At 33.8% G+C, this 26,106-nt stretch overlaps 1 protein-coding gene across 3 annotated transcripts in view; it reads left to right on the top strand.

Annotated features, from left to right (window-relative positions):
- Window positions 1-26,106, top strand: part of for (cGMP-dependent protein kinase for) — a 41,950-nt gene that overhangs the window by 6,723 nt on the left and 9,121 nt on the right. The window contains exons 3-4 of one of the 3 annotated variants that reach the window (XM_068295565.1): window positions 10,184-11,762; window positions 17,820-17,986. In XM_068295565.1, coding sequence (XP_068151666.1) covers window positions 10,246-11,762; window positions 17,820-17,986 — 1,684 coding nt within the window. In that variant the 5' untranslated portion in view covers window positions 10,184-10,245. Of the gene's footprint in view, window positions 1-10,183; window positions 11,763-17,819; window positions 17,987-21,437; window positions 21,726-26,106 lie in introns of those variants that run through there. The other 2 variants (XM_068295567.1, XM_068295566.1) reach the window with 2 other exon arrangements.

Genomic DNA, 26,106 nt, shown 5'->3' with positions numbered 1-26,106 from the left:
GGTTGATAATACAATAATTTATGATATAATAGGCAAATATTTATAACTTTATATTTATTTTGGTATAAATACTATATTTACTATAATGCTTATGCTAAAACAAAATTAATGAGGAATATATTTAAACTGAATTTTTACTTTTACTGATATCAAATTGTCAACATGGCGTATACGTAACAAGTTTAACTTTGAAAAATGTTTGAATTTTAAAACTCACAATCAGATTTTATAAATACAAAAATTTTATTATCACATCGATATTTCCGGTTATTTTGATAGATAACAAACATTTTAACTTAGATTTATAGATTTATATTTAACCGACAGATTTTAATATTCTTCGGGTTGTCTGGACTTTGTTCATCTTGTAAATCGTTGAAACTGAAGTATTTTTTTTTGATTGTCTGCTAAAACTTACTGCAAATTATTAATTGCACCAAATGCATTCTACAATTGTTTCCAACAATTTAAATTTTAATATATATTTAATAGAAATTCAAAGTTTTGAAGGATTTTTGATACAATTGCAGAATATTTAGTCAAAAGGCAAATACTTTTCTGTCACTATTATCTAACTGTTAACTGCTTTACCTAGCCAATTAATGTTTTAATTTTTAGAGCATTTGTAGTGTAATTAAAGTTAGCTCATTATTTATTCTCAATTCTTAATAAATAATGGGGTATATTTATTCCAATTTTTAGGGATATAAACAAAGTGGGGCAGTTTATTTGTAAAATCTTTTACTTTTTAACGTAACCACTAAAAGGTAGCATCTACTTTATGGGTGCATCGTGTAAATTGCAAATTGTAAACAATATTAATTACTTTAGTCGACTACTAAATGCACATTTTAACCTATTCCCATACGCCTAAACGTGATATTTTTTCAAACATTGCTTAAATTTAGTTTTATTAATAATCACAGGAAATGCTCCACTTTAACTTAACAGCCACTAGACGTATACTTTATATGTGTATATTCATATATGTGTATATAATAGAGTATATAGATTGAAAAGAATTTAGCCCAACCATTCTCCATACATATGTTTTATAGGACTTTTTTCTATTTTTCCCATTAATAAAGTAGTTTAATGGTTCTTAACCTTATAAAACTACTTACCAAAATAAAATTAGCAAAGAAAATGATTAAATTATGTAATTCTAGAAGTTTTCGTTTAATTCCATTCACGTTCCTTTGGGAACGAATCTCCGGTCCTTCTCTAGTCTAAGTGGTTGGTCAAGGGGATGGAGGGCCAGTACCTTTGTCTTGGTCTCTGTGGATGAATGATTTAAAAAAAATGAATCATAAGTTTCTAAACTTCTCTACCTAATCAACCCACCTTAAATGCTGCGTATACTTAATCTCTCAAAATCAAGTATACGCCACGTGTGACCTAGTTTTTTAGCCCATTTCTAGAATTTAAATATGGCCAAGTGATAAATTAGCCCAGTTAAAGCACTTGTTTCTTATCCCACTTAAGATAGGCCTTTTTTGTAGATATTTTGTCCAACTAGTAGCGTATGCTAACTTGTTGAGGCAATTAAGATGTCTTCTGGCATACAGGCTTAGTTAACTATCCTCTTGAATTATGATCAAAAGGAGAAGAAAAAAGAGTTTAGCATGTGAAACGATTAAAGAGCAATTCATGAATATGCAAAATAGAATTGAGAAGTAAGGGAAGCTGGAAGTGCGTGAGATTTTCAGTACAGGTAGCATGCCACCAGGCAATTAGATCAATGCAATTTTCATCACAGATGTTTGACTGTGTGTGTTTCTGTGTGTGTGTGTGTGTGTGTCTGTGAGATGATCGAGAGGAGAAACGTGAGCTTTACGCTTGGCGACGAATCACAGCAGAGGCAGGGCTTATATATGTTCATGTGTGTGTGTGTGTTTTAACTGGTTTCCCAGCCAAATTCCGTAACGAACGACAATATCGACTCGACTGTCGCTTCTGGGTTTCCCTGTTGTCGTTGTCGTTGTAGCTCTCTGCCTCCATTTGCTGCTTCGATAACAAATGTCTCTCTGTCGCAGCGAAACTATTATCGATAGGCTTATGTGTATGTGTGAGTGTGTGTGCGTGTGTGTATTATTTGTTGTTACGGTCGTTGCTTCTCCTTCTCCTTTACTCTGAGTTAAGTTTTAGTTCTCAATTGTCGCTCGAACGGTCAACAAGCCCAAAACAGAATTGTGAATCGGTTCGTGTGGATCGTAACGGAATTCTCTTAAACGATTTCACGCATAAAACTAATTAAAAAAGCGAAGAAAAAAAAAACACTCGCGACGTACCCCAAAGTGGTTGTTAATTAAAAGTGCAAATTGTTGTCTGCCTCACAAAGGTAACCCAAAAACCTCCTCAACTAAAGCAGGCGAATACCAATTCCTTTTTCCTTTTATGTCGTGCAATCTCTCCCAAGTGGGCAATTTTCCTGCTCAGGCAAGATCGTCAAACCAAAAGAAACGAAAAGAAAAAAAAAAAACGCTTTAATTAATGTTGAAGAGTTCCTTGCAGCAGTCATGTGACAGCAAATCATAAGAGTCCGATGATTAAAGGGGGGCAACGAAAGGAGAGTGCAATGGGAATGTGTGAGGAAGTCGTTAAAGACGTGTGGGGTGGTCCCCATAGAACAGAAGATAGAACAACCTGTGGACAACTTGACAACTGGTTCTAACATAATCACAACATTTCTTCATTTATAGTAATTTATCGCAATGAATTCTGTTTTTGGTTCGCTTTGGCATTTATTAAGGCAAAAGATAATATGCTTTTCGCTCCATTCATAATGCCGAATGGATCTCTTAACAACTCTATTTCAAGTCTCACACGTTTATCATGTTCTGGCTAATTCTTATCTGTTCAAATGTCTTTTTAAGGTGCTGACATGACATATTCAATTGATTTATCAAAGATAAAAATATATCTTTTGATGAATGAACGTCACAAATCACTGTTAACTAAATGTTTAGACATTTTTAAAAAAGAATCAAAAATAAAAATAAACATTCTTTTGGTTGTGTTATAGTTTCTATAATCTTTTGGTGACTCATCATTTGAATATCGTTGAGTGCGGAACATAACCGCATCAACATAATATAAAGTACTTTTTAGTCATGATTTAGATGTATAAAGTTATTTATTTTAGTTTTGAAATACTCTTCAAAAGTTTTCTTGTTTGTTTTTTCATCCTTTTGAAAAGAATCCTTTAATAGGATTTAGATTGATAAAAAAAATAAACAAGTGTGCGTCCCTTTTAGTGATTGTTTTTAGGGTTTGAGATCTAGCAAATATTTTCGGAGAGGATCAAAAAGAATATGAAAATAGTAACATTTTTTTGGAAATATTGACATTTAGTCAATTTTAAATCCTCCTGGATCTGAATTTTTGATGTATGCCAAGGGTGCGGATCAGTCTAAAATTGTTCTCCTTTTTTATACCAAAAAAACAATGCAATTTTGCTTATAATTACAAAACTCGGCTTACCTCCAAGTCATAAGCCTATTTTTACTTGATTATAGATATTTTAGTTGTTTTGAGCGTCACCTAACACTGAAACTCACATATGTATGTTAACCTTTTCTGCTCCCTACAAACAGAAGATAACATCTTTACTTCTTTATAACAATGCGCATAATTCTACAATTTGCCCTTATTCAAAAACTTTCGCCTTACTCCTGAAAAAAAGGAGAAAAACATTCAAAAAAAAAAAATATAATTATCAAAGACACAAATCTTTTACAAACTTATTCTTTGAAAAGATAAAGATTAGACCTAAGAAAAATATCTGTACATGTATTTTTTCGAGCAGTTCTTAAAGGGGGGAAATAAGATACATTTTAAATAGCCTTTAGAAAAGTTCCATTAATCGATCTCCTTTTTGGGTCTGATTTGAACGGCATCTATTTTCGATTAATAATTTTTCAGATAAATGCTTTCAATTCATGACATCTTCCGGATTTGCAAATTGGCTAATCAAAAATACTGACAGGCACTTTGAGTTGACCACACACAACAAACCAAAAGCAAGAACAGATCTAAATGCATAGCCAACTGTCAGTTAAGACATGACATGACAGACGACAGATCAAATGACAGAGAGACAGAGCAAGAAAGAGAGATAAAACATTTGAAAAATGCGGATCATTCGAATCATTTAAACATAATTAAGCAGTTAGTCAGCCTTTCGTTAGCCTCTCTCCCTCTCTCTCTCTCTCTGTGTCTTGCTCCCTCTCGAATTGAGACATCAATTGAAAGTTATGTGGCAACCATATTTGGTTATGTATAGGAAATGTCTGTTATGTATATATAGAATGTTATAATTATAGGTTCGCGCCAATCAGTTGAGCTGTCGCTGCTGCTTCCTCAAGCCAATTCAGAAAATAAATGAAACAAAACACAAACAAGAATCAGCCGGATTTCAGCAGCTACAATTGATTGAAAGAGATGTGCAATTATTTAAGTTAACTTTTCAAATTTTTTCGACAGGCTCTCTCTCTCTCCTCAGCCTCAATCAATATTAATAAAATTGAGAAACATTTCAAAAATATATACATTTTTTTTTTTTTTATTTGGTTTTATCGTGTGCGTTTTACAAAATACTCTCATTAGTAGCGGCCGACACGATTTGATCGATGGCCAGAATGGTCTAGTCGAAGGCAATTGATCGTGTCTGATAAGAAAAGTTGAATTTCAGTTTTAAGTTAGTAGTTTGCTTCGGTTGCGTTTGATATCTGGAATTAAATGTGCTCATTTTGAAGCTCTATCTATGGCTACCCATGGAGACACCAGTCCACAAATTGGCAAAAAAAGAGGAAAAAATTGAAGGCACAGCCAATTGGCATTAACTGCACGTTCGATCAATTAAAAAAACCTTCATTTAGCAGGCGGAACGTCGCTTAAATAAAATGAAATGAATGGAATCAAATCAAATCAAATATTTTGCACAGTGCAACGGCTATGGAAAGGTGAAAATTCTAACAAGGTGCAAGGCCGAAAACAATTAAAATAACAATTATGTTTGTTAAACTATTAAAACAGAATATTATTGTCTAAAGAGAGAGAGAGAGAGAGAGAGAGAGAGAGAGAGAGAGAGAGAGAGAGAGATAGAGAGAGAGTCAATTAGACAAACCAAGAAATTATAAGCCAAGCATGTAGTTTTTATTCTCAATACTAGAATATTTTATTAAATCTTTTCTTCAAGAACAATAACAACAACAAATTTCGGATTTGATAAGTTCTTTTCAATGAGTACTGAAATTTAAATACAAAGAAGGATTTATTTCAATACCAAAAATAAAAAAAAGTTCCTTCTTAGGATTAGTCCAACTTTTTTTCCTTTTATTTCAGCCATCTCACTTTTAAGCCAAATTAACTCGATTCATTAGTGAATTAAATGTTTTAAATATCGTTTCGAATCGATTTTCGGAATTATTGTATTGCTTACATTGGTATAAATGATAGGATAGATTAGAAACGGAATGGATTAAGAATAGAATAGCAGAAACTCCAATTGAGATCACTTTTTCAGAAAGTTTCCAAATATTTTCTACGATATTGTCTTTGATTTTCTCCCTTCGATATGCTATAAGGATATTCTCTCCTATAAAAAGTATAATTTTATGTATAATTACACTAGAAGATGATAAATAAAAAAAAAACCTTCAACAAATCCTTGCAATATAACCTACCACAAAATCTACAAACAAAACACATCACAAGGTACACATTTTTACCTAATATTGATTTAAGGACATGTGATTTTTGATTTCAAATTAATTTAGACCTTCTTTGTTGTAATATAATATGAATGAGAGTTGCATATATCGCTCTCAATTCGCTTATAGATACCCTCTCAGTGGAACCAAACTTACCTATTCTTTCTAGAGAGATCAATCTTAAAAGGAAAACCTTGTAGATCATTATTTTATCCATGACATTGCAATGAACATTTTGTCTTGGTTACACTTCGAAAACTGTTATAGTTTTATTGTTTTTTTGGTTTTTCCTCAAAAAGTTAAATTAAAAATAGTTAGCTTAATATGTGGGTCACTTGATTTATTTTGATATTGTATTTAAATAGCCTCGATTTAAATTGTTTATCTACCGTGATCATCATTATAATGACACACTAATTGCGATTAATAGTCATCAACTGAAATCCCAGCACACACACACACACACACACACTCACACACAGTGGCAAAGAGATCGGAGATCGTGATCGGATCGTGAGCTGTCGCCTGTCTAGAATTTTAGTTAGACATGCTTCTAGCATGCGCCTCCCTAAATGGCCAGACGACATATACTAAAGTTATTTGTGTAAACAATCTTTAAACAAATATAAGTATACACTCCATCTCGCTTACCCCCCCACCAACCTGATATCTCTTTCTCACCGTGACACTGTTGCCGTGTTATCAGTTTTTGGCATGAATGAACTCGGGAGAGCCGCACGATCGATTTGATGTTAATACCCTCAACTTGTTCGCCAAGTTACTTGGTCGTCGCTCATGGTGTTTGACATTAAGAATTACCGCAAAATAATTAAGCAAAACAACCACAAAACAAACAAAAAATTATGAACCTGTTTCAAAAAAATGTTGCCCAGAGTTGCCACCACATACACACATCACTGGCATCTTCTCTCTCTCTCTCTCTCTGCTTTGTCATTTAAATGACAATAAAAATATAAAATCATTTAAAATATTACGTAGAGATGAAAACAAATTGCACAAGTAAATTGCGTTTAAGTGGATCCAAAAAACAAAAAACAAACTCAACCGATCACAATGAATGTCTTTTTATTGAAAAGCCATGCAGACCCAAAGAGAGACAGAGAGAGAGAGAGAGAGAGAGAAAGAGAGATAGATAATGCTCGGTGATGGAACGCGGGGAGCTCTTATTTTGAGTGGCCTGTCAATTGTTCTATAAATAACATTTCCAACGCTCTCTTGTGTCAATTTGTTTGAATATTTTGTGCTATTGTTTCAATTTTTTTTTCAGTGCCTTACTCACACTAGTTCCATGCCATTCCATTTTTCCGTCACTCAAAAAAATTCAAAGTCAGTCGAGAAATTGCATTTAGCAAATTTGCGGGTAATTAAGTGCGGTAATTGGCCAAACAACAGACAACACAGTTTGAGGCTGCTGAAGGGGGAATACCCTTCCCTTCCACCTTCATCCCCCACTCTGTTTATACCTTCACTTACAATGCCAATTCCCTGCGAATTGTTTATGGAGTGTGATGTACTATAAATAGGCACACATTGGCATACAAATCGACCATTAATCGTGCCGACTCTGTGCCAGCTGTCTACGATCGTTAATATGCTAATGTGTATCTAATGTGATCTTTTACATTAACTGTCTGGGGGTTTTGTCTCTCTTGATTTGAAGTCAAGTGTCACTTGTCCCAAAAATCAAGGTGGGATCCACTCAACTTGAGCAATATCGCATCATAAACGGATCTCTTCAATATCTTATCGTTAACCTTTATTCGTGTATTTAGATATGGCAAGGAGATGATTTTGCAAAATAAATCCAAGTGATCTTTATTTCGATTTCCACTGTTGTAACTTCATTCGTTGGGCATACACCTTTATTTGTAAATACTTTTTTATACAAAGTTATCTTGTTAGTCATTAAATAAGTACAGGAATTTAAATGTTATTCTTTGGTAAAATCAATATTTTTATGTGATTATATTAATATCAATAAAAACCTAAATAAAAAAAAAACTTCTTATGTGATACTCTGTTATATTTTGATCTGATAAAATCTCCTCTTTTAGGCACAATCTTTTTATCCTTCAATGGTCAATAATTTGCTTTCAAAGACAATGTCTTATTTTAACAATTTTATATATTGTTATTTTATACAGTTTAAGAGGAAGTATAAGTGATAACTTATCGGAATATATCTGGGCTAAGAAAAGTAAATGTTGTCGATATTTTGAGACCCCCCTGCCCATGAGACTACTTCGATTTAGATTTTGAAAGAAGTTCTCCGAAATATTTTCTACTTCTTGCCTTAAAATGGAAATATCTTACCTAATGATTATCACTGTTTAATTTAAACAAATTGTAAACCTTTGTTATATCAATCAACGTATTTCTTTGTGATTTTTAATAGATTATCATTCATTTATCTCTCTTTGACTCTCATAGTCGTTTGATGTTTATGTATTCTTTAAGTTTTCTTGTAATTTAATTAATTTTAAATACTTTCTTTTAGAAGAATTGAATTGAGAACATTTTGCTGTTAGTCTCCAGCCTAAGTAGATCATTTCGAAGGCTGATTTTGTTCTAGTTTCCAAAGTAAATGACTTTTTTTTTTATAAGTTTATTATGACAAGCAGAACATTTTTTTTGTCGTTTGTTTTGACTTTATGTTCTATGACTAGTTCTATCTTTATTTTACTCATTTACTCAGTTTTCAATAAAATTAAAAAAAAAATGCCCACTCATTCAGGTTCTTCTTCATCTTGGAGAACCCACAAAAAGAAAAAAAAAACCTGACACACTCGTTTATAGTTTTTTGTTTTTGCACTCTTCTTCTTTTTAATCATATTTGTTTATAACTTACCCAGGCCATGTTTAGGTTTTCAACTTGTTTTATTTTTTAGCTTCTCTCATTCTATTTGAATTATTGTCTAAACGTGGCCAAGAGCAGCAACAGTAACAACACACACACACAAAATATGTCAAGAAGTTGTCTGTGCCAGTTTTATTTACCATGTTGTCTTTTTTTTTCGTACTATTTCTTTTCATTTTTGGCATATAAAGTTCTAATAGAGGCGTTATCAGGGCACAAGGGGTTGCTAGGCGCGGCTGTCATGTTAACTCAGATAGTCCGCCGTATGGAGACATTCAAGTCATGTAATGTGCCATTCCAAATTGTATGTATGTATGTACATATATCCGAAAAGCTAAAAACAAAAACACAAACAAAAAAGAAACCAATGATAAGCAGCAAAGAAACACAAATTGGTTTCACATTATTGTCTTGCCAAGAAGCCAAAAACGGCAAATTATGTGGCATTATCTTTGTGGTGTGAAGCCGGAAATTTGCTTAAAATTAATAATTGTTAAGAACTTGCATTGGATCTTGGCTTTAAATATTTTTAGATAAGCAAATCCCAAACATAAAATGCTATTAAATGAATTAAAAAAACTGAAATATAGAAATGCAAAAACAAAAGAGCTAAAATAAAGCTCTAGGAACTATTTTAGAAACTTTGAGAAAAATTTTAACTTCATAAATAAATAAATGCGTAATACAAACCTTAAACTAATGATAAATTTATGTTAAAAACTAAAATTTTTGCCAATTTTTGCATTTATTTTTCATAAAATTTATAAATATTTTTAAAAAATATAGCAAAAAACATGTTTTTCTTTTAATTTACCAAAAGTTTGATAACGTTAAAAACTAAAGTTAAATAATTTAATTGATTTATAAAGAAATTGAATAGAAATCGGCAAACTTTTAAGTTTTTGAGTCTGTATTTCTATAAATATTTGACCTATTATCAAAATTTTAAGTTTCCGATGCCGTGCTTAATTGAAATATAACATTTCGAAATCAGCTAAAAAATGTCTAAAATAAAGTCTAAGGAATATTTTATATACATATATTATTAAAAATTTATTAACAACCAATTTTTTACAGACTTTTAAAATTTGTTTTTCAGTTTTCTTATTTTAAAATTTAGTTTCAATTGTGGAAAAATTCCTAATCAAATTGTTATATTGAGTCTCCTAATGATTCTTGTGCTAGGTCATCGACCTTGAACTGAATAAATCTGATAATTTTATAATATTAATTATAAATTATTTTAAGTAAGTTGCAAATTATTCTCCCATTTGCATTAGTTTATATTTTGTTGTATTCTTCGAGGAAAAGCGAACATTTTAGCGGAGCCTATCAAAGTCCAAATTTTCTCCCACTCTCTCTCTCTCTGTTTCCTTCTCTCATTATTTACCTAAAGAGTGCAGTCATTCAGTTAGTCAGCTGTTGCTCTGTATTCTCCTCCAACAATTGTAAATCAGTTGAGACAGCAAAGATTAGCCAGCGATTAGATTCAATATATATTCATATTATATGATACTTAATAAATTTATGTTATTTCCCATGATATTAATAATTTATTTAACCTGCTTTCTTTCTTGGTTTGTCGTTTTAGGGCGTCGTTCGATCTTCTGAACAAATTCCTTCTGGCGGCGGTTCATATCGAAGGCCGCCTGGATGCGTTTTTGCTTTGATCGGCTGTGCTTTGCCACAAAGCGGCCAGCCACAAATCGCCAAAATCCAACTAATGAGGAACCACAGTGCACTAGTTTCATATCAGAAGTAGATGCACCACCGCCACCACCACCGCTACCATCACAGAGATCAGCACCACCCACAGCACAATTACCACCTGCATCAACAACAGAATCGTCAGTTAGTAATCATTTCTATGCGGACTATCAGAAACTGCAACCGGCGATAATCAATAACAGCAGCAGCGAGGCCAAGCCACCGGACATAGCACTACAAACACAATCACAATTGTCTGCTACACCTCCACCCATACAACCCACCCAGACAGCACCGCCACCCGGACAAGCGCCGTTTCAATTGCCATTGCGTCTCTATCGCCGTCATAGCAGCGCCGAAGATCAACGAACGTTAACGACTGCGACGAGAAAATCTCCGAGCGAAACACCGACGTTGCGAAGAGCCATCAGTATGCAGCAACAGGAGCCGAATGCCAACTATCATCAGTTTCCCAGCGACTTGGGGCTGATCAACAACAACGCTGGTGCTGGACCCATCGTTATCAACACCTCCAACCCCAACAACAATAATCCGAATCAGCTTTTGGGCACGGGAATTGTCACATTGCCCGCTGCCAATTTGGGTCTGTTGGGCCTGGAGCATACCTCAGCGGGTCTACGTCTAGTGCCGGCACCACCGCCCCACTCTGATGTTCTAACCCACACACTAATCTATGGTACACCACCGAGTGGTACGCTGCAACAGTTACACACAGATCCCAGGAGTCTGCTGCATCAACAGGAATTGCAGTTGCAGCAACGCTATCAACAACTGCAGCAATTGCAGGCGCAGACACAAGGTTTCTATACGGCCACAGGGAGTCCGGTTCTATACCAGCATCATCATCAGCAGCAACAGCAGCAGCAGCATCAACAACAGCAACCAACGATAGCACAAACTCAACCTCTGCCCATACCCGGATCACCGGCAGCGTGTCATTCACCCACAGTACCACCAAATACATTAGGCCTGGCCCAACAAATGCAGGGACTGCGTATATCGTCGGGCTGTACGCCGGACACCCCCTCTCCGGTGGGCATGGCCGATCCATCTGCATCCCTCACCTACATAGCCGCCACACCGCAAGAGGAGCGCTTCATTCAAATAATACAGGCCAAGGATTTGAAGATTCAGGAAATGCAACGAGCCCTTCAGTTCAAAGACAATGAAATCGCAGAACTTAAATCGCATTTGGATAAATTTCAAAGTGTCTTCCCCTTCAGTCGAAGCAGTGCGGCGGGGTGTGCTGGCAGTGGAGCAGGGAGTGGCTCTTCAGGCGCAGGTGGATCTAGTCCGGGACCAAGTACAGGCACAGGAGCGACACGGAAATCGGGTCAAACGTTTCAACGACAGCGCGCTCAGGGTATATCAGCGGAACCGCAAAGCGAATCATCGGTGCTATTGGAGCATGTCAGTTTTCCCAAATACGATAAGGATGAGCGGTGAGTGTGCTACAATTTTGTTGTTGATTTGATGTGATTGAGATTGTTATTAACGATAAGCATGCAAATGCCAATGATTATGGGTCGAATGATGGTTTCGCTTACAATTTAGCCTCAATTTCAATTAGTCTAATTGACGAAATGACTAAATCACAACTGTTACCATAGTCAACGTTGAAAATTTTCTAAAACGAAACGAAATGAAATCGAACCCCCCTAAAAAAACGCAAAACAAAGCATATTTGGAAAGCGAACTAACTTTAACCGATTCGATTACTGCCTTTAAGTTCCATTTTGATCAATTTCTTCTACCAGAGAATTTCTATTCCATCGTAAATATGAAATTATTTAGTCCGTTTCCGTTGTTTTAGATGAGATATTGGAAATGAGAACACAAATTGGATTATACTAAACTAAATTTCTCATTCGCTACTGCTCGCCTTCTGCTATTTTGAATCGTATAAAAATATATGTCTATACAGACTTACCTATACAATACATATATATATATTTTTTTATATAGTGGTCTGCCGATTATCATTAGCATTAGCGTCAGGGCAGAGCAATCTATAATCAATATAGAAAGCAATGCCCTCTCTCTCTCTCTCTCTTTATCATTCTGGTCTCTGTCTATGACATTTTGTCGCCTGTCCCCGAAATGCGTTTATTAAAATGCCCGTTGACAGTTTGCCCGTTGAATCAGCGAATGGCCTTGATCCGTGTCATCCCATGAAAACGATGCCAACTGGCACCCACTGGGGCAACCAGCACGCTTCATTGCGTCATTTCGTATATGTAGATATATTTAAAAAAAAAAAAAATAATAATAATTTTTTATAACACACAAAAAACCACAAAAAGAAGAAAAGAGATATACGAGAAATTTCGTTCTGTGAAAATGCGTGGGTGCCGAACAATCTGTCGACTTTACACTTTTCACACTTACTGGAAGTTGGCCCCAACAGATTGGCAAGGGAAACATAAAAATACAAATATTTATTTTGCCATGGTTTCCTCCCCGGCAAAACAGTAAAAAAAAAATTAGCGACACGTGGAGAGGAGGAGATCAGAAAACGATTCTCAATTAAACTGCAACTAAAAAATATATGCAAAAATAATATAATATAGTGGGTACGCCAGGCAACAATTTAGACTTTTTAATGGGATCGCTTGGACTCTACTTGTATCTCTATGGCAAATCTAAAGCAGCTTGGGGCACTGCGTGTGTGCAACAGGACATTTTTTGACACTTGCATGGCATAAATCAAAAGCGCCGTAGGCCTTCCACCTCTACGTATGTATGTGTTCCACATACTGGACTTGGGAGTTGACTACGAAGTTGTCCATGTCTTATGTGGCCAACTGTCGCACTATTCCACCACTCCACAAAGTGAAGCCTGCTTTTGGTGTAGAGCTTTCAACGTGGCCATCTAATAAATAATGCCCCACAGAAATTGTGCGAAATTGCCATATGCACAGGGGGTCGTATGCAGGAGTAGTAGGTACTTGCTATAAAATGTGCCAAATAAAAAAAAAAAGACCGCATTGACTAATGCAAATAAATAAACTTATGCACTTAATCGATAACAAAAAAGCGATAAAAGAAAAGAAAAACCAGTTTGCAATAGATTTAGATATAAATTTCCTAGTTGTTGGAGGCGTTGACAGACCTTAGACATATAGATAAGAATTCAAACTAATTGAATTCAAACAGGCAATGAAATTGTAAATAAAAGTTGATTCATACATCCATTTCATTGCTAAAAACTTACGATTTTTAACAAAGTTACCAGTAAGTTTCACAATACGAGGTTAATAACAAAGACTAAAACCTAATAGCTCTTACTTAGTACAGACCTTTAAAGAGGTTTTCATATCTATAATAGAATATATTTTATAAAAGAAAACTTCCTTACCTTATGATGTGACCCTATAGAAAAATGTAAACGATTCATTAAATCATTCATAAAGTCAGTGGACTCTGACTTTACCCAATATTTTGTCAATTCAAAGTGTTTACTGTGGGTTAACAGTGTATTTTAGTCTCCTACTATCCCTCTACTAAGAAGGAGTTTACCTAGCCTGATGCTGGTGATTAGTAAACAAACAAAATGTTGTATACCTTGTTTTTTTCGCTTCTCAGCTAATGATAGCTCTAAATTTAGCCCAAAATGATTTATATTATTGTAAACGTATTAAAGATTAATGAAAAATGTTTAGGGGGCCATAACTTTTCTTTTCCTAAGACAAAAAAACAATTTCGAAACGAATAAATCATTTTTTATACATAGCAATGGGATTTTATGTTTTTACCTGACACACAAACAAAATGCTAAAAGTATTCAAATACATGCTTCAAAATGTTGTTCTTGGTGTTGTGTTCAACAAGCCTACCTATATTTAAGCACTTTAGACATCTATTTAAGCCATGAATCAACACTGAAACACTTTTTTAACGAAATTTGTCAAATAATACAACTATAAACAGTGTTAATGATTACGTAAAATGTATGATAAGTTCATTTGACGCACTTGACAGTGTAAGGAGGGTCAAAAATTTGAATTAGAAAAGCAAAAATATCCTAAAATACAAATGTAAGGTCCTTTGATTACAGTTTAAATCCCTTTCGTAGATTTCCTAAAGGTGCTTTAGCATTTTATTTCAAAGATTTGATCTTTTTGTTTTGTTTAATTTGCAGTCTTAATTGATTATTAACTACTTTATAGTTATATATATAGTTTGAACTTGAGTGAACTTATTCTTAACTAGCTGTTTGACGAGTCAAAGATCTGAAATCGTTTTAGTCCCCTTTGGTTTCTGCTATTGTCTTGTTGTTATAATGTAAGGATATTGTCGTGGTCTTGCGGCATGTTTATGTATTTCTCGTCTTTGACAAACAAAGATTCTGATGAATTGAGATAAACAAAAAGTGAGTTAAACATTTAATGGGATCAATCGAAATAATAGTTAATAATTTATTCATTCACAATGTTTAACCTAAGCCTTTAACCCAATAAATAGATAATTATATAGATAGATCGATAGAGAGAGAAGGGAACAAAATTTCTTAACTTAACTGAACTGAGTTTTCTTTATAAAAATGACTTTAATTTAATTAATTGGAGTTAAACTAGATATTGATTTAATGCATCAGATGCAATTATCATTTATTTTCATATTTCAAATTTTTCCAATCAAATTATCAAGCAATCAACACTCAATTTATAGGCTGACAGTTGAGCAGTGATTGTCCTCCATCCAAGTGACAGTGAATATACTCATAAATGTATTCATATGTCTGTTGAAGTTGGAAAATATGTATATCGCGCATATACATCAGGCGTATCTTGATCTGAAACGAGGCCCACACCCAGTCAGCATCCATTGGAATACCAAAAGACCAAAAATGCCTCAAGCCACTTTGTTTTATTGTCAACTCTCTGACGTCTAAAAACTATTTGCACTTTCAATTTTTGTGTGTTCCGTGGAAACCAACGCACCCGCATCTGGGTAAACGTACTGTGGACTCTCTCTCTCTCTCTCTAGGGAGCTGTGAATTGAGGTGCAGTTTCTGCCTGTCGATGCCTTGGCACACATACTCTGACGAATTAAAACAAATTTACGCACAAATATAGACATATAAATGGTTATAGCTTCCGACTGCGACAACCAGGGAGAGTATGAGTCCCAGTCAGAGTCATAGCCAGAGTCGAAGTCTCTCGCCCCGTAGGTCTTAATTGAGGCTATTAATTGTTTTGCCTGTTGCGCTGCCACCAAAACGCATTTACGCATACAACAAAAAAAAAAAAAAAAAAAGCAAAAGCAACGCGAAATCGGTGCAAAAATTCAACGCCCCGGGGCACCTCGAGAACTCGTTTCAGGGGGAAATCTAATACTGAACGCTTCCTAGTGCGCCATCGAGAGTCGTGACTTGAATATCGTTTACTTGTTTTTATTAAATTTTAATTGTAAGTGTTGTCTGTTGTGTGATATGCGTGTGTGTGTGTGTGTGGTGTAACCCAAAAATAACCTACCATAACCAAAAAAATTTTAAAATGCAACCACCTGCCAAACAGGCACCACAGGTGGTAGTGGTGGTGGTGGCGGCTGACTCTCTACCCACTCCAATTTGAACTCATCATCTTTGCGCCGACATATTTTGGCTGTCTCAAGTGACGGCGGTTCGGAGCAATCTGGTAGCCAACTTTTCTCACTTCATTTAAGTGCCTCTGAGCATGCGCAATGTCTTTTACAAATTGGGTGAACGGGCGCGAAAATCTATCCAAAATTCGAAAAAAAAAAGAAAACAAAAATATTATCGACGACAGCCCAGATACGCCTTAATGCCTCATTTGGATGCTGTCAGTGCACTGAAAGAAAATTATTAGAAATGAATAATACTTTCATTTAGATTTAACTGTATACAAGTTTTAGAAGACTTTAGTCAAAGATAATCTTTTGAAGCAACTTACTATTTCTTATAATATCGCCTCAAAATCTGGTCCAACAAAAGAGAGTTTTTTGATAAGAGGAATACAAATACTTAACTGCAATCGTCTTCTCCTGAATATTTTTGTTCTATCTGGCACACCCTGCGTATACGCAATTTCCTACTGACACACCTTTTGCCAAATAAAAAACCAATTTAATGCTAAACGTATGAATCATTTTGTATGCATATACATAGCTACTTGGAATAACAGTTTCTAGATAATAACAATATACATTTTGCATTTGATGTTAAGAAACACAATGTACAAGACCATACAAATAATAGAATTACTAACCAAAAGGGTCTTCTTCATTATTGTCTACATTCGGTTTAACATTTCTTCACACACCTCATGACTTTGTCTGACGAATTCGCATTCCTTTATCAAGGATTTCATATGCATATACTGTAATATTTTGATGTAAAAATGGTGAGAAGATATAAGTATATAGATTTAGTTTGCTAATCGATGGGCTTATTAATGATATATGTTCACGATCGACTAGTATACCAAAAAGTAATGAACTTCAGTTTAGATATCTTTAAATTGCATATTTGTTGATTATATCAGGATTTTTTTAAATTATAATCTGAATTCAAACGCAATTGCAAATTACGCCAGATTCTTAGGTTAGTTATAGCTTCTAGGCCTTACAATAAATTTATTTAGATGAATTTTTTCTGTTTGCACATTTATGCATTAAAAGCAGAATATAGTTTACTTTATTTTTTAAATTTTCGCTTATCCATTTATTTTATTCACTTTAACTCAATATAAATCCGTGAGTTTAACATTAGAAGTTTAGGCAATACGTAGTTAGTTGCTTAGTTATAATTAATAGATAAGTAACTTGGTTTATCTGCATAAAGGTAAAGGCAAAAAACTTACAGAAACCATAGAAGAACTATTTATTATATTATCTATTTATAATCCTTGCGTCTACCACGTGTATTCAAGATTTTCTCTCAGTGTGGCTTTAATTAATCAGACTAAGCTAAGCTCTACGTCTGCGTTTACCTCTGCATCGAGCCTGGACCAAGTTGTCAAATACGCTGACAGATAAAGCCATTTGACATTTACAGGCATTGGCAACATAACTTCTCCACCATCGCCTCCCCTCACCATAAAAAACCCTGCCAGCACCTTTGGTTTTCTGTGGTGGGTGGGAAGAGGGGGAGGTAGTATACTGTGTCATGCCAAAGCATACAATTTTCAAATTTGTATTAATTTCATATCGGTCGATTGGTCGCATGCCAACATCAATTGTGGCCTAACAATTTTTTGTCTCTTTGCAACGGCAGCGGCAACATCGGCATCGGTATCGGCGGCAACTTGTTGAATTTTCGTGTAAGCCAAAACTGGTAAACCAGATAAAACGATTTATATATGTCAGCTTGAAAATTAATTGGCCTTTTGGTCAGAGGCAACTCATAATTCTTAAAAGAGTCGGAGAGTCAGGGGCTCATGCCTCATTTTGGTACTTCCAATCAATTGACAGTTAAAGTCTACAAAATAAAAATTTAACATTTAATTTATCGATTTGCCCGTTTACACTACTTGCAGCTCCCGTGAGCTTATCAAAGCTGCCATTTTGGATAACGATTTCATGAAGAATTTGGACTTGACGCAGATTCGTGAAATTGTCGATTGCATGTATCCCGTTAAATATCCAGCCAAGAATCTGATTATTAAAGAAGGCGATGTCGGCAGCATTGTCTATGTGATGGAAGGTAAGTTGTTAAATATTTTCAATTACTTATTACAAATTAAAATTAGAAAATGTCATCGACAAATGAGTAAAGTAAAAACAAATAAGGTTTAAATAGGATCGTTACCTACTTATGAATATCAGTTAATTTCTCATGATATTTTAAGAAAGAGAATTCAGACAAAGACAATTTCTTTGTTAAGAATTATGTTGAAAAATCCATAATGAAATTTCTTCATTTTTTAAATTTAAACGCATCTTCATCAGCTTTGTTGTGGTAGAGTGTTCTGCCAACTGTTTGAAGTTAATTTGGGCAACTGTTGCCCTTTTAAGTATGCTAAGCATTTGTAACTCCTTCTTGATGAGACATCCACAAAGTATGCAACATTTTTATCCACAAATGCAATGCATTATTGAATGTCTTGAATTTCCATCGCCCACTCATAAGATCGTGCAACTAGTTGTTGCAGATAAGACACCGAGACACTGAGTGCACATGTGTGCCACACCCACAGCGGTTGGAGAATAAGGGAGGGCGGTGGAGATAAGTTCAAATGCAGCAAAATGCCTTTTGCCATATAGCAAAATGTCAGCAGGCAAATAGTTTACGAGGTTTTCTATCAAGTTGGCACGTTTTGGGTTTTGTATTTGTTTGAATTTTTTCTAGGTGTGCTTTTGTGTTGGTTTGCTCAGTTGGTTTGTTCGCTCCGAACGTTTGTTTGGTCTTAGTAATAATTGTTGCTTTAAATATTTGCACGGCAAAAGGCGTTTAGTATTATGACTGAGACTGGGATTGGGTTTCGGTTTATTTTGCCTGGGGTTCAACGGGTTTCTACAAGTTTATTGCGGCTTTTCGCTTTGCTTTGCCTTGCTCTTTTCGTGTTAATTTAGTCAGCGACTTAATTTACGTATTAATGTTAGCATTTTAATTGCGTCAGAGAAGAGTAAATTGCATTAGATTTGATGTGTGTACATATAACAACAAAAAAAAAAAAAAATGAAAAAAACATCATAAAATCTCACAACCAAATTATACACCAAGAGAATGGGTCGCATAGCAGCAGATGAAGGAAGGCTAACTGAACTGCTGCTTCCTCAATCATGCAACATGTTGCTTCCTTAATCCATCCATACACCGGCTATGTGTGTGAGTGTGTGTTGAACAGCACTCATAACCCGCTACTCGACTGGAGGAACAGATGTCACGGACGGCTGCTGTCTCTAGGTCTCGAATTCCATGCACTTCTCTCCTCCTTCCTCTCTCTCTTTACCCCTTTCTCTTATTCTCTCTTTCTCTCCCTCTGTGTGAAATCATTTCCACACATGTTTTGTGGGTTTTGGGTCATTTATATAGTTTTGGTTTATACCCTATCTACAGTGAATGGGAAAAAGTTTATTGATGATTATAGGAGTAAAAATACTATATTCTATAAAAATAGAGCAAACAGATAACGAATTTTTATATACTCGATTGTCTGCCTTGAAGTCTAAACTTGAACAATGACGCTAAATCGCTATGTGACAAGAAATCAAATCCTAAACGTGGAGTAAATTGTTGATTAGACAAAAAGTCTTGCGCATAAGTTTATATTTAGTTGATATCTGTGTACCTAAGTTCGCGTGTGCTTGCGTTTATTTTGGATTTATCAGAGCATTCGAATTGGAACGAATTGAAAACAGAAAAAACTAAGAAAGTATTGTAATTAATGTTAATTGCCAAAATGAATATAAACTTTTACAATTCATATACATTTTTATGGTTAACATATGTTTCTACACACATACATACATATGTACATATGTATGTATTATGTGCAAAACAGTTTTATTTGCCCATGAAGTAAGAGAGAAATGAATTGGGAACAATACTACAATAAAATATATGTACATATAGTAATATGGTATCGAAGTATTATACCTTTAATCTTAATCACTATATACATGTATAAAAGCTAGAATATAATCAAATGCATATACTACTTTGATAACCTAAAACCCAAATATATTTCATCATACGAAACGATACACTTAATTTTTTAGAAAAGACAATATCCATTTCTCCTTGAGAGAATAAAATATAAAAGATATTTGTTTTAAAATTAATATATGTATGTATTCCACTTTCGAGATATAACTGGAAAGATATATTTTTCATAGTCTATTACACATTACGGATTTACTAGAACGGATTTTACTAGAAATATAAAAGTTGTAGAATACTTTGAGACTTGTAAGACAAATATTTGTTTATCAAAGTCGACATAGGCTTATTATTATTATAAATTATTTTTATATTCTTGTAAAAACTACCTTGGTCTATAAAAGTAGGGAAAGTAACGGAAGGCAATCCAAGGATTCACTTCTCAAAGCCAACATTTGCTGCAAATAATGAATATTTTGTAGGTCATTGCCTACTTTAAGGGGCCAAGATACCCCATTTTGCAGAGCTGGAAGGAACTGACTTCAAGGAATTTGACAAATGGAGCACTTCTTCGATAGCAAAGAGTATAGGTAAATACGGTGTGTTTAAAGTTAGGCCTTGTATTAATTCTATTTATTTCTTAGTAATATTAATTTGTTTAATAAGTTAAATGTTCTTAAAACTTTAGTTTTGTTCATATGGTAGTGTATGTTCAGGTCGCCTATTACCTACTTAATCTACACCTACATCCATCAGCTTCACTTGTTTTTGTTTACCTCAATAATGAATTTTTTTTGTTGCCAATTCTGCTCTCTTGATCTCTCAGTCTATCCTTCTCTGTCTCTTGGTGTCTCGCAGAGTTTTTGCTCTCTCACCCACAAGAAATTTACAAATATGAAACAGCTGCCCGTACTTGGAATCTCTCCCACTATCACTATCTGGTCGTTGGCTCGCTCTCTCATTGTCGCTCTCTCGCTCTCTTCGTGGTACACTTGAAATCACAACTAGAGATGGGCATGGACGGCAATTTTCCGGTCCAGCTTAACACGGTCCGAAATTGAAAATCCAAATTTTTCGAAACAGGACCCAACAGGAAATTTTTTACTTGATTTTTGTTTTTACTTTTTTTTATATTTTATTAAATTTCCACGTTTGTGCGTTCAATTTTTAATATGTATAACAATTATATATTATAATTTACAAGTTTGTCAAGGTTGGACCTCGAAAGTCGAGTACGTCGTTCAAATTTGCCCCGAGGTTGAAAACACCCTTTCGCTCGTAGCTGGATTACTTAATACTCTTCGGGCTAGTACCCGTAGCCCTTTATTACTCGAGTTTTTCCAGAAACTTGATACATCCACAGTGGGCGGTGATTCAGTGGCGTTTTAGTTTTCTAATTCTTGTTCGACTACGGGTTTTTTCAACACACGCACGCAGGCGCCCGTCGTGTCACGTGTCGTGACACGATAAAACCCAGCCCATGCCCAACTCTAATCACAAACCAGCATAAGCAGCGGGCAGCATTATCTCTCATTCGTTTGCCAGACCGCGTAACAGAGACAACGTGCGAGGCGCCTGCGCGCTTAGCTACACGGAATTGCGAATACAAAAAAAAAAAAAAAAAATCCACCACCCAATATATTCTCCGCTCTCCACCCCCGCCGCGTTGCATACCCGTTAAATGCGTCTCTTTGTGCAGTTGCAGTAGTTTGTTGTCTTTTTTTGCATACTCTGTGCTAGTGTGTGTGTTTGTGTCAGTGTATGGGTGTGTGTGTGTGTGTGAGCACGCTTCGTCGCGCGTTGAATATTACAACAACCACAAAAACCAACAAAAAATAAAGTAAAAGAAATACCCAAGCCGAAACAATTAAAATATTTTTAACACAATTACATCAGCAACAACAACAACAACAACATCGAGACTTCAACACCAAACAGCAATTTGTTTATACAACGACTAAAACAAAAACCATGCAAGAATTCTTCAAGAAAGAGAAGCACAGAGAATGGGTTGAAGAAAAAGTGAAAGTGTTTTAAGAAGATGAGAGAAAAAAACCCAACCAACTTTAGTTAATGCAAGTCTCGATTCCTTTCTATAGACCACAAAAGCCGTAGGCGTAACAAACATATCGACAGACAAACGAACAGACAGTCGAATAGACAGAGACACAAATACTTTGTGTATGTACAAACAACAGAGACAACAAACAAAGGTAGCAAAAAGAGCAAAATGTTTCGATTGAACGAAAAGATCACTTGAAGAATTCCGGTTTTATTTTTTGTTTCTGTCTGTTTGGTCCATCTGTCTGTCCGACTGTCCGAGTGTCTGGGCCGCTGCCGTTTGCTTCGTTCCGTTGATTTTGTTGTATTTTTTTTTTTGTCGGTCATTGGTCTGAAAAAAAACCCAAAAAAAAAAATATACACACAGAGGGCCAAGCTAGTAGCAATTGCAATGGCAAAGTTGTTTCAATACCCTCTCCATGCGAATTTCCGATTATTTCACTTGTTTTAAGGTTTTTTTAGTTGTTTCCCATGAAAAGTATTAGATATTTCCTTTAAATTTAATCCTTAATGCAAGTTTATGTAATAGATAATAAAGTTTAAACAATTTATACCAACAAATTTCGATCTTTATCGATCATTTTTTCAATTTAAAGCAAAAAATTATAAAATTTTCGTTGAATTTGAAGAATTTAACAAGAAAATTGCTATTTTATAACATTTTTATATCCCTAAAATTAAAATCATCAGAAATCTCATTAAATATAATCCTGAAGGATCGAGAAATCAATATCAACTAGAAATAGTTATTAATTTTTTCTCTAAATCTTTCCTTTCTGAAAAACAATTCCTGTTCAAATCAATTTTTTTCATAAAGAAAAAAATTATTTTAAAGAAGTCTTTTTTTTAAATTTGACATGAACGAATTTTAATAGACTTTCATAGACTTCAAATTTGAAACGATTTCAAACATTAAATAATCCTCTGTGGAAGTGGAACTGACTTTATCTATTAATCTATTACCCCATTTAATCAAAATATTTCTAAAAATTTAACTGAAATGTTTGAAATTCTCAAAAATTTTTTGCTAAATTACTTTTTAAATTGTTTGCAAATAATTTCGAGCTGAAATTTTGTAAATTTTTTTCTTCACCCAAGTTCAATTCTGTGTATGACTGTTTCTAAGAAACTGTTTAAGAAAGCCCATATACCCCCATTTTAAAACAACAACAACAAATTTCTTCTTCTTCTTTCTCTTTTCGCATAACATAAAGCCAAAGCCCCATAACCAAAACTCGTGAAAGAATGTTAAAGTGATTGCTAGAATTACTTCAGGTACAAACACACATATATCAGATGGCAAAAAAAAAGAAAGAAATTCTCACTTAAAATGCGGAAGACATCATCAACTGTGGAAAGAATCAGCTCAAAAAAGAAGTCAAAGAATATTAAACCAAATAACAAAAAAAAAAAAAAAGAAATCTTGTGAAATCTGGAAATGCTGCAAAGACACAAGCCTCACCCCGATAAAAACAAAAACCAAAAAACAACAACTGTGTTTAATCTCTTTGAATTCATTATTATTTGATTTCTTCTACCAATTCAACTCACAAGTCATTTGTTTTAAATGCTTACTTAGTCTAGCATCGAGCTGTTGTTGTTGTTGTTGTTGTTCGAGCGTAGCCGGAGGCACTCTCACTTTTTAAATACAAGTTTCTTGTCTTTCATTTGAGTTTGGTTTTTAGTCATTTTTTTCTTCACTCTGACATGCTAAATGTTTATGGTGGGGGCTTTGTTTTTGTTTCTCAGTTGAATGATTGAGTAATCTTTTTTCTTTGGGCCACATTTATGGAAACTCAAAAGAGAGATAATTTCTTTGAAATGAGGAAAATTCCCTTGAAGACCATAACAAAAAATGATGATATGATCTTATAATGATCAGATTTCTAATTGAAGCATTTAATTCATATCAATCATGTTGAAAGAGATAGCGAGAGAGAGAGAGAGAGAGAGAGAGAGGTAGATTGTCTATCTGAATGCGGTTTTACCCATTCATTCGTATAGAATACATACAAAATCTTATCAGTTGATGGGGGAATTTATTGTTAAAGTCAAGTTTGTTTGATATAACTGGCTAATTGTTATATAAAGATTTGTATTTTGCAATTTAAAAGTCAAGATCACATCGGTGAATAACAACAAGGTCAAGTGTCCAGTTGAATATTTGCATTAAACACAATATATAATTATATATACAAAAAGTATATATACACATATATGTATTAGTTGAAGATACGATCCCATTGATTACTGTTGTTGCCAAATATCTTCTCGAAACTGTGTTTTTTTGTGCAGTTTTTATGCAAATGTCATTTGTTTAATGAGCTAAAACCAAACCTCCGACTGGCTTGACTACTATCTAAATATCAGATATGCCAAACCAAAAAAAGTTCATACACTGTGAAAAAACACACAGCAATTAGAAGATTTTTAGATTAAAATTTATATATATTTTATTAATAATCTAATTGCAAAATGTGCAAACGTATATAGAAAAGGCCCAAGCTTAAAAGATAAGAATATGGGGCAATAATATAGAAATCAAGAAATTCACAGAGAGAGACAATGAAAAAAAAAAACTACTTTGTTTTAGCAAATACAAAAGATCTATAGAAAGGTATTGAAATATTTTTGATTTTGAATTGGTCCCCATAAATATTATATATGTGAAGATATGAAGACCCCTAGATAGCTTGACTATACATATAATACCAGTTCAATGTAGAACTTTCGTCTCAAATTCCACTGGCTAAAACTATGCTTAACATTTAACTTTTAGGAAAAGAAATATTTGTCATTATTTTTCTAGTATTGCAGTCTTTAAAGCTTAGTACATGTTTGTGTATATTTTCCTTTTGTTGCTCCCTCTATTACTCCAGCAATTACTTCATCTATTAGGCTGTCTATTACTTAAAGTAAATCTTATCAAACTTTGATTTGACCTTGAGCCGGCACATCAAAGGTTCGATAAACGTTGCCAAAGAACAACAATTTAGTTGAATCAAAGTTGAAAAATGTCGCAATACAACTTAATTTTAGGCAAAGATACTTAAGTGTTGATATCTCTTCAAACTTTATGGTTTTCAATTTGTTATTATATTTTAATTAAAGTGAAAGAATGTCTTTACAGTTTTCAACGAAAATAACTCAAATTATTGAGAAGATAATCTTTTTTTTATCGAACGAAAAAATTCCCTATGAACATAAAGCAAAAAAAGGGCATAGGAAGAAGAATTTTATCAAAAACAAATATTTGACCTGAAAGATTGTTTGTTTGGATTAAATACACTGAAATTCAAACTTTCTATATACTTGATTATTGATATTTTTCGTCACTAAGGAAAGGTACTAAGTAGTTGTATTTAGATCCTTCGTTTCCAGACTTATCGCCTATATCTAAACTATTTTTCTAGCACAAATATTCCCATTTATATAAAAAGTTGAGTCTGTCTTTATTATTTTCTTAATTCTAAAAAAAAATAATAGTCATATTTGCACAGTCTTTTTGATCTTAAAAAGTTAATAGAATAACTTTAATTCTTCAGTTTTTTTCTGTCTATTTACAATAATAACTTTACCCAAACAACTTCTTTCAATTTTGTCAAGTCTAATATAGCCAAAAGTCTATTCTTTCTCAAACTTATGTATCTTATGATATTAAATTTCTATATAATATATATATATATAATAATGGAATGGACTTCTGGCTATGTAAGACTTATTTTATAAAATACTCGAAAATTCGTTAAGAACGCATAAATAGTTTTCCAAATATTACAAATGATTTCTCAAAACTTTTGTTTAAAATTTTCTTTAAAGTGAATAATTTCTTCCTTATTTTAAAGAATTTACAAAATATTCCATTATAAATTGGTTTGGATTACCTCAAAATACTTCCTTTCATTTATTTTCATATTAATTTCTTTCTGTGCATTCTTTAGGAGTTCTCTTTTCCAAATTTTTTCTGACAACTTTCTTTATTCTGTTGACTTTCATTAGCATTAGACAAACAAATAGACAAACTCATATGAGGGCTATAAATATTTATTATTATAATTTATAAGCAAAAAAAAAAAAAAACCCATGTTCAAAATGCGGTCAGATTTGTATGACTAATTTAATGGAATTTTTGGACTTGAAAATGAAGGTAGAAGAAGTGC

This window comes from Drosophila tropicalis, unplaced genomic scaffold (assembly GCF_018151085.1).
Source record: "Drosophila tropicalis isolate 14030-0801.00 unplaced genomic scaffold, ASM1815108v1 contig_845, whole genome shotgun sequence".
NCBI lineage: Eukaryota > Metazoa > Arthropoda > Insecta > Diptera > Drosophilidae > Drosophila > Drosophila tropicalis.
Note: the sequence above shows the minus strand (reverse complement) of the source record. Positions and strands in the feature narration are given on the sequence as shown.